At 43.1% G+C, this 10,446-nt stretch overlaps 1 protein-coding gene across 1 annotated transcript; it reads right to left on the bottom strand.

Annotated features, from left to right (window-relative positions):
- Positions 1–9,100: 9,100 nt before the first annotated feature.
- LOC139651581 (uncharacterized) lies at positions 9,101–9,955 on the bottom strand. The gene has a single exon (XM_071528549.1). It carries the CDS (start codon positions 9,953–9,955, stop codon positions 9,101–9,103), a length of 855 nt encoding a protein of 284 aa, XP_071384650.1.
- Between the last annotated feature and the right edge of the window lie 491 nt (positions 9,956–10,446).

Raw genomic sequence — 10,446 nt, 5'->3', positions numbered from 1 at the left:
GACAGAGAGAGACAGAAGGGGGGGCTTGGGAAGGGACAACTCCACTGTTTCTGCAGTAACAAAATTAAGTTTGAAAATGATCATTTGTTCTCCAGAAACTGTACTGTGCTACTGTGCTGATTTGTATATTTTCTCAAGGTATAACCAAATTCATCCATCTGATTTCATATAAATATGAAATAAATAGGCATAGATAATCACAATCAATGCACTTTACCAAGCACCTGAACATGTACACATATTGCACCAGTGCTGAGGCTGATTTGCACATGAACACCCCTAAAAGGCGACCCGAATGGACAGATATTCTAACTACGAGATTGACAAATGTCGGGGAGAACTATTTTCCCCATTGACAGTAGTAGCAAGACTCTTTATAGTCCGATTGGACTGAATTTGTGCTAATTTGACCAGTCGAACTAGTCATCAAGTGTGTGTTCCCGAAATCCAACTGTTTGTCAAATGTGTTCCCTAAATCCAATTGGCCTTCAAGTGTGTGTTCCCCAAATAAATCCAACTGGTCTTCAAGTGTGTTCCCTAAATCCAACCGGTTTTCTAGTTTGTGTTCCCTTGTTCTGTACGTTATGTGTTATGCCTGTGATGTCTCAACAATGGCAAGATGAATAAAAAACTTGACTGACAGTTGTTTAGTGTGTATTCAATCTTTTCATAGTGTGTTCCATTGTGTAGTGTGTTCAAAGATTAAGGCGCATACCATGTACTCACAGTGTCACTTTGAATCTGGTTCATGACCTATGTGACATGTCATCCTCTCTTTCTTTCCCATCATAAAATGCTTTAAAATAGTCTTAATGATGGCCATAGTAGCGTTTATTCTACAATGAACTGGTCAAGTAAAAGAATTCCCAGTCAACTTCTCATCAAGTTAAATTTAAGACATTTTAAGACATTTTAAATAGCATTTAGAATTAAATATAAGATACATTTTGAAACTGAAAAAAGGTTAAAATGAAAACAACCCATAGACCAGAATATAGCGCTGCATGACTGGGCTAATTTCTCACCACAACAAAACCACAACATGTAAGAAAAGACCTGAATTCATGATTTAAAATCCTATATTTCACTATATCCAAGACCATTTAAATGTGCTAGATGTATCATTTTAGTTAGTAATTACCATGAACAAACAGCCTCTACACATTTTACATTGTGTACCACCAGGTCAGATTTGGCGGGAAATCTGCTGGATTGCTTTACGGCACAAAACAGGAAGAGGATGCTGTTCTTCCAGAGCAAACTGAGCTAAAGGTTTCAGAGTTTCTAACAACGGCAGATGGTGGAAGGAGTGAAAAGCTGATGGAAAGATCACTTCCAACATGTTATCCTCTTCAGTGAATCCAAAGAGAAAACAAACACAGGGAGCGGGGAGTGGCAACATCCCTTTTAGCAACATGAAGCAACAGGGTTTTGTTTTGAGAAGAATGCTACTATGGTCTCATGTGTTTACAGTAATTATACCAAGGTGTTACAATTAATTCGACAATCATATATTGATGTTTTTAGAATGCTACAGGTGGCACCTTTAAGGGCTTGAGTAGGTAATGAAGAGAAATAGGTAATATAATATTTTAAGACCATTTCAGGACCTGATGCTGAGGAATCAGTATTGGCTTCAGGGAAATTTTTTTGTGATGCATGGTCTAAAAAATTATGTAAATATATAGAAATACACTTATACTTACTGTATACAATCTTATACAGCCGAAATGCCTTAGAAGTCAAAGTGGATCTCCAATTTCTAACACTTACGTGACAAGGTTTATGCTCAAGAAAGAAATCTTCTGAGAAAACAATGTGTTTTTCCTCTTTTGGGTGGTTAAAAGTGTCCTTTTTGTTATGTGTTGCACATAAAATTATTTGATAACTTGCCTTTGTTCATCAAACAAAAAGAGCTATTGCTCTTGGTAAACACCACTTCACACCTACCATTCAAGTCGATTCAAGCCTGTTGCACAGAGGCTCGAATGCTTCTTAGTTTGTTAAATGAAAGTTTGTGGGGTTGGGTGCTCTTTAAAAAATAAAAAGTGACCTCTGAAAATTTTGGAGAAAAAAAGACATCCAAAGCACTCCAAAAATCTGAGAGTGTAAAGCTTATAGGGCACCCTGATGAAGGCCAAAACAGGTTGAGTACAGTTTTTTAACTTACAATTATGACAAGCCAAATTGAATAAAGGCCTTTTAACATATTTTGGAGAGCCTTGGATCTCTCTCCTTTCTCTCGTTTTATAATCAGTTTAATTTGAGTTTTTTCGTCTTTTTACAGATGCATGGCTTTGTAGTCAAATATAAATCTGGCCAAATGGCATCTCTCTGGCCTTTGACGTTAAAATGGGTTAGCAAGTGAGAGGGGGCAATTATGCTGTAATCCAGGGATCCAGTAATAGCAGTAAAAGGCAGGCTAATCAAGCCATTAAGATGATACGTTACAACATAAACATGGGTCCCAGACAGACAGGCAGAAACACTGTGCACTGTGGATGCAGCCAGACCCTGTGTGTGCATGAGTGTGTCTGAGTCTTTGTAATGGGGTGTGAGTGCATGTGAACATGCGTGTGTGTGTGTGTGTGTGTGTGTGTGTGTGTGTGTGCCAGGCAGTAGCTGATGGTGTGATTAATACAGGCCATCAGTAACAGCAGCAGTCTCGCTCCGCTGAGCAGCAGAGAGACTTGCCTGGCACTGCACTGTCCTCCTAACACACACACACACACACACACACACACACACACACACACACACACACTGCACACACTCACATCCAAACACACACATACACGCACACACACACACCTGTCCCATTCATCATCTGAGTTGCAGGAGACCTGGGAGCTGTAAGTATTCTTCCCTTTCTTTCTCTTTTTCTTTCAGCCTTCTTTCTCTGAACACTTCTCTCTCTCTCTCTTTCTCTCTCCCTCCCCTCTTTCTCTCCACTACGCTACACTGCCTCAAAACCCATCAACTCGACTCCACCTTCATTTTTCTCTGTCTCTCTGCTCTCTTCCTAAATCACTTAACTGTACTAAATCAAAAACAGTCTCTCACATCTTTTCCTCTTGCTTTGTCCACCCTTTGCTTTCTGACCCCTAGTGCCCCCCCACCCCACACTCCCTAACTCTGGGAGAGTTCATGAATGCAATCTGAGTGAGCATCCTGGTTCCACTGGATGGAATAGAGCACACAATATTACAATATTAGAGGGCTATATGAATGCTTTTGATACAAGGGCGTCTAAATCCATGCATCTTATATCATTTGGTGCCAAAACCTCCGGATCTGCTGATTTAAACCTGCAATAAGCAAAATTTTCCACTAGAGGGCGACAGAAAACGCAACACATTTGTAAATAAAGCACAGCAAAGCCACTGCACTACGGAGGCCTACAAAAGACAAACTTTGCAAAGCACTGTCCATAAAGGCTAATTGCTAAGCTAAACGTACCTATGGAGAAGTGTCGTGTCACTTTGACAGATCTTTCTCCCACATAAGGTTACATGTCCCACAATGACAAGTGAAGAGGTAGGTAAGTTTACTCGCTTGCTTCATCGACTCAGCCATTACGAGATTTTTTTGGGAGGGGGTCAGGGCCGCTTTAAAACAGCGAGGGAGGAGACAAGCTAGTTTTCAAAAAATGAAAAGCTACCGCATGGTCTGGGAGGAGCTTCGGCCCGGATTATTATTGGTGAAAGTGGTAATCTGTGACATCTTTGGTGCTAAGTGGTCTTTGCTAGTAACGGCAAAGTCAGGTCCTTCACTCAAGGAACTGTGTCAAGTCAGTTATTAATTATGTAAATGGTTAAACCTTAGCTATGAATTTTCACACAACCTTCATACAAGGAAGCATCTATTTGGTCATTCGGCTGTTGGTTTGGAGTAAGGCTGGGTATTGGCAAGGACCTCACGATACGATAGGTATCACAATACATGGGTCACGATATGATACGTATCACGATACATTGCGATACGATACATATTGCGATACATTGCAATACTCTACATAATTTACTGAAAATTTAAAAATAGAGCTGAAAATACAACTTGCTGTGTACCACCTGGGTAGTCTAATATGTACATCACATTATATTGATAACTCAGTGGACAAATTGAGTCAAAACTATTTAATTCAAAGGGATTTGAGGGAAATTTAAAGGCCTATTTCACTGCTGTGAATATGATGATTTATTAAAACTAGCCCTAGTTTGGTGTTGGTCTGCTCAAGCAGCTCTAGCAGAGTTTTTTGCGTAATAGTTGTGGAATTCGTGGAACTAACAAAATATTTTGGCTAACAGGATACCATGCTACTGATAGCTGATGACAGCTACCTAGCTTAGCAGTATAGAGTGGTTCTATTCTTTTTGTCAGTGCATTAGTGAATGATGTGGTTGTCCTGATTATGCCAGGACTATAACAACTAGAACAGGTGATGCTGCACACCTAGCTCGGTGCTGTGGGACTGGACAGCATCTGGACTTGTTTTCTTTAGTCTCCATCTTTGGTTTCTAAGCGCTCATTGCTCTGCTGTTGCACTGCACTTCACCTGATGCAGTTTGAGTTTCTGTAGATGGCGCTCTTGTAGGTTTCTCTCTACAAGAACAAATTTGGCCTGACCTAGGCTTAAGTCATGGCGAGTGCCCACACCTTTGCTCTACCCGACCGAGGCCCGTGTTCTGCTAGGAGATGAAGAAAAGCGTCCAATTATTGTCAGTTACGTGTTTTGAGCAAGAAATCAGCACCTCGTCGTTGTCGGGCTGTGGATGGTTCAGCTCGCAGGGCCCGGCCGGTTCGATACCCTCCACCGCCGCCCGTTGTTGAACATCGGGATGCTCCGCTGCACCTCCCGCTTTGGCTCCCGCAGTGAGCTCTGAACGCTCGCCCGAAGGTGACGCTCGGAATAAATGAACGGGAATTCGGACATCGCTCTGAATTAATCAACAGTCCGGCTCGGGTACCGGAGTGAGCCCTGACAGTCAAAAGCGCCAATTTGTAAAGGCGCTCTCGGTCATACAGACACGCAAACACACGCTCAATATTTCATTTCAGATGCGGCGTAGGGCTCTGCCTCGCTAAACCCCGGTCGGGGCTGTTAAACAGGAGCAAGTAGACTGAGGAGGGGTACAGCTGTGAAATGCCACAACCGCTGTCTGATAATTAAATTAGCAATTAAATTAGAATCCCTCTCTTGTTGTTTCCCTCTGTATTGTCTCATTTGACAGACTGTTAATGTGTGTTTGTGTGTGTGTGTGTGTATTTTGGCATTTCACTCCCCTTATCTTACTCCTACTGCTTTACCACACACACATTGTCCTTTTGTGACCGCTTCATCCCTTCTTTCCATCTCCTTTCTGCCCTATCAGTATCTCTCATTTCTTTCTCATGTCTTCCCATGATGCCACAGGTAATGACTCTTTTTTTCTCTCTGCTATCAGAAGAAGGAAAACGTCAGCTGCTCTGGGAGAACAACTGACAAAGCTTTAATATTAAAAACCGAGGTGTTTTTAATATTAAATGAATAGCCTTCGTCAGGGCTACAGGACTGCATGCATAGTCAACAATAAATAGTGACATCCAACATGGCCACCTCACGGCTCATAGACCAATCAGATGCCAGTATTAAAACAAACAGTCACCTATTGGAGGAGGCACCATAGGGTTTAATCCCTTAAGGACACAGAATCCCATTTTACAAACAAGAACATTATAGCACATGCTCCAAAAGGCCTCGGCTTGTTTTCTAAGGAAATCTAAATCACCTCCTCTTGAGCCAACAGAGACCTTCTTGATGCCTATAAAAATAAAAGGCAGACAGGATGCTTAGCTTCTTTAAAGTGGCTACAGGATTTCTGACATCCTCCCTCTTAATGGAACTCCTGTGCTCAATGATTTGCTCTGTTTCACCCATCTGTTTACTGTTGATAATGAGTGCTATCCTGTAACCCTGAAAAAGCCTATTGTAACCAAAACACATTGTTTTTTTTCCCAAATGAAAACTTTGTCACTTGTTCTCTGGGAGTAGCTGAATTTTTTTTGTATTCATTCCAGTGGTTGTTTGTGATTCATGAATCTTGGAGGAGCTGCAAGGTTGCAACAGATTGTTTGCTGTTTTATCTTTATTATCACTCTAAAACAAATAGGGGGAAAAAGCTGGTACTCTAATAGCATAAAACGGCTATTAGAGAGAAACCCAGCATCCAGTCTGCCTTACTTATAGCAGCTCTATTTCTATAGTATATCTATTTTTTTGTACTATTTATCCCACAGGGGTATTGTTTACTATGTAAGAGTTTGTTGCAAATGTAATTACACCGCAATCATGCAAATGAGAAAGATGTACAGTGTTTTAAAGATACAATCTGGAATAAAATTTTTTGTTATATCCACATATATTGCTGTGGTGAAGTGTTTGACTTCATCATCTTCTGAATCAAAAGCTGAGACAATACATTTCTGTGGGCAAAAACCAGTCTAAAATCCAATAAACACCAATATGTAGTCAGATTGGTTAAAGACCCTCCATCACATGCTTTCATTCTTTTGGTCTCTCTCTCTCTCTCTCTCACTCTCTCTCTCTCCGTCTCTCTGTCTACCTTTAGCATTTCATTCCAGACACGTTCGGCGCCACTCCTCCCTCCTCCCAGTTCATCCATGATGTCTGTCAGTAGAGCCTGCAGCTGTGGGGGGGGGGTGGACACACACACACACACACACACACACACACACACACACACATACATGTAAAGCACAAAGAGTTAGAGGCCAGATCTCACACCGACACGCAGACAGACACACAGATAATTCCCCCTTCTGCACACCCACAATTTGCCCGTCTGTAACTCCCCTAAAATTCACACACACACACACACACACACACACACTCCGCTCGCTTTTTACAGCTAATTAAAAATCCATTTGTTGGACGTTAATTTTCATAGCCTGGTGAGCTCCATACAATGTGTGGCAGGCTGTCGCCGAGCAGAACACTCTGCCACTCAGACGGCCGGTTTACAACAGAGGCCGACTGAGACGTGTGTGTGTGTGTGTGTGTGTGTGTGATCACTTTTGATAGGGGTGGTAGGGGTTCAGTGTCTTGTGTGAGGACACTTGAGCAGGGTGTTTGCTGTTGCGAGGGCTTGAAGCCGGGTCGTCTGGTTGAAGGACATTGCTACTACTCACTACACCACCCTGCTGCCCCTGCCGTGTGTGTGTGTGTGTGTGTGTGTGTGTGTGTGTGTGAGAAAGTTCATTTGATAGGCGGCAGGAGATTTGGCCAAAAGCAATCAATGATCACACATAAACACACACATTTATATTACTATACTTGTGAGGACCTGCACTGACTACATTAATTCTCTAATCCTAAATTTAAACCTTGAGAGGAAAAATCCACCCTAAAACGCTTGGGCTAGGCAGTTTTTTTTTAGAACCATTTTGGTAATGTTTGTCGAAATTCTCTTTACATCCCGACAGCTATCGATAAATCAAATGCTCTGAGAAAAAAAAAACAGAAACAAATCTGGTCTCTGTGGCTGTCCCAGGCCCTGTAATCAGCCACTCCAAAATCTCAGGGCGCTTGAATCTTAACAACCAATCAGGACAACTCTCTGTAGAGGAGACGCCCCGCCCCCTACCTGTCAATCACACGCACACAGACAGACAGGAATTATTCCTGTGGACAACTGGCCAAACATAGATGATCCTAATCCCAAACTAGTCCCTTGTAGGAATGAGGGCCAACCAAAATATCCTCACTTTGGAGGATTTTCTTCACCTTTCCTTATAACAATAGAAATACAAGAACACCCACACACACACACACTCTCTATACTCATGGGGGCACACCTGCTTTCTTATATTTTTCTGAGGTGGAAACGATACTTTTCATTTCTGCCAGTGACAGTTCGGCTTTTCTCGGGGCCTTTTCAGTCAAGCTGGACACTCTGAGCTCTGAATTATTAAAACTCCTGAGAGAGAAGAGAAATTTGACCTGGTTATAGCATATTTTGACCGGGTGTTTGGAGCACACATGAATGCTATATTAGACCATGACTTGGACAAATCAACACACATTATTTATTTATGGCATTCTCCAAGAGATGCATGCATGCAAAAAAAATTGGGAACTTTTTAAGGATCTCTACTGCTGGATATGATCAATAGAGCAAACTAATCTTTTGGTTAAAGGTCTTTTGGATGAGATGTAAATATTGCACTGATTGTGCAATATTATGGAGAGTTATATCTACCCTTAAGACATAATGATCCCAACTGCCTTAACACTCTGAGAAACTGTCTTACGGACAATAAGTGTTGGATGTCACAAAATTTTCTTCAGTTAAATGAAAGCAAAACTGAAATTGTCTTATTTGGGCAGCCCAACGCAAGACATCTGATTTTGCATGATCTGGGTGTCTTATCATCTAACATAAAGCCTGTGGCCAGAAACTTAGGAGTGATTTTTGACAGTGACCTGAGTTTTGATGATCAGGTAAGGAGAGTTGTGCAGTCTTGCTTCCTTCAACTAAGAAACGTATCAAAAATCAAGTCATTTTTATCTCATGCTGACTTAGAGAAGGTAATTCATGCTTTAGTCTCATCTCGTCTAGACTATTGCAACTCTCTTTATACCTGCCTCAGTCAAAAATCTATCTCACGTCTCCAGCTTGTTCAAAATGCTGCAGCTAGAATTTTAACTGGCACTAAACGTAGAGACCATATTACCCCAGTCTTAGCACATCTGCACTGGCTACCAGTAAGATTTAGAATTGATTTTAAGATTTTACTGATTACATTTAAAGCACAGAAAGGTCTAGCCCCTAGCTATATTGCTGACCTTTTAACTCTTTATGAGCCAGAACGTAGCCTTCGCTCCTCAGGCAAGGCCCTTTTGGTTGTTCCACAGTCTAGGCTCAAGACTAAAGGTGACTGCGCTTTCTCTATTAGGGCGCCTAGACTTTGGAATGACCTGCCTGAGGAAATCAGGCTAGCTAAATCAGTTTCATCTTTTAAATCCCTTCTAAAAACACACTTATATAAACAGGCTTTTATGTGATTCACTCCCTTTGCACTGCCGTTCGGGAGTCTGGAGTCACTGAGGGGTCTTTGTGTTTCCTGGGGGAGGCTGGTGCTTCTGTTTGCTGGGGTGGCATTGAACTGGTCGGGGAGTGCAGCCGGGGCAGTGGCGGTGTTGCGGACTGCTGCCTCTGTCTTCGGGTGGCTGTTCTGTTCTTTGGACTCTGTTCATCGGGAGTCCTCTGTCTGTGGCATCTTTGCTGGCCTTGGGTGTTCTGGCTGTCGGGCTTTCGGGATTCTCAGCTGGGGTTTCGCCGCTTGCCATGGGTGCGATTGGCTTGTGGGGCGTTTTCTCGCGGGCCGTGCGTTCAGGCTGTCTTCCGCAGGGCTCGATGGGGTTTGGATCGGGCGGTTTCGCTGGTCGGTCTGTCGGAGGCGGTGCTCGTCTCTCCTGGCTCGGCGGTCGGTTGTTGTTTTGGGGGATGGGGGCTGCTTCCATGCGTGGGGTTGCCGGGAGGCTGGGGATTTCATGCTGGGGTGTGCGCCTTTGCGTGGGGGTCTTCGGTTTCTTGGCGGTGTCGCGCTTGGGGTGGCTTTCGTCTCTCGGGGCAACGATCGGCTGGCGGGTTGTGGAGACGGGTGCTGTCTCTGGTGGGTTGGCCGGTGCGGTCGGCCGGTCTGGGTCCTGTCGGGCTTTTGTGGGGGCGGCTTGATCGTGGGGTGCGTGGGGGATGCCCTGTGGGCCGTTTGCGCCGGTGGCGGGTCCTGCGGGGGGCGTGGGGCGGGGCTTAGCCGGGTGTCCTGGGGGCATGGTGGCTGGAGTGCCTGGGGTCTGCGGGACTGTCGCTGCTGCGCATGGGGGGTTCCTTGACGGGTGGGGGGTTTGGGGAGTGGAGCAGTCATTTGGAGTGGTGGTATTGGTTTGTGGCATTGTCGGTGTCTCGGCTGGTGGATCGGGGTATCGGTCTCTTTCGGGGGCATGGAGGGTTCTCGCTGGCTCCGGACTCTTGAACGGTAGTGTTACCTACTTGTACCTGTATGTCCATTTTATTGCCTTTTTGTGTTTTGGCACACACTTTTAGTTCCATCTGTTTTTAATTGTATCTCTGTTTCTTTGTTTTAGTTGCACCTGTTTATCTCCTGTATTACCTTTTATTCCTATTTTTTATTTTTTATAATTTCTTTTCGGCACACACTTTTATGAAAAAGTTTGATCTGTTTTTAATTGTATCTCTGTTGGTTTGTGTTTTTTTTTTTTAGTTGTACCTGTCTACATCATATTTTACTTTTTATGCCTATTTTCTTTTATTGCTGCTGTTGGATTTTACTGTATGTAAAGCACTTTGTAAACATTGTTTTTAGAAAAGTGCTATACAAATAAAGTTATTATTATTATTATTATTATTATTATAATAAAGGATA

This window comes from Centroberyx affinis, unplaced genomic scaffold (genome assembly GCF_046629955.1).
Source record: "Centroberyx affinis isolate AG114_WGS23_722 - 3 ecotype Tasmania unplaced genomic scaffold, CSIRO-AGI_Caff_v1 ptg001688l_1, whole genome shotgun sequence".
NCBI classification, from domain to species: Eukaryota; Metazoa; Chordata; class Actinopteri; order Beryciformes; family Berycidae; genus Centroberyx; species Centroberyx affinis.
The sequence above is the reverse complement of the archived record's forward strand: the minus strand, read 5'-3'. Positions and strand labels throughout refer to the sequence as shown.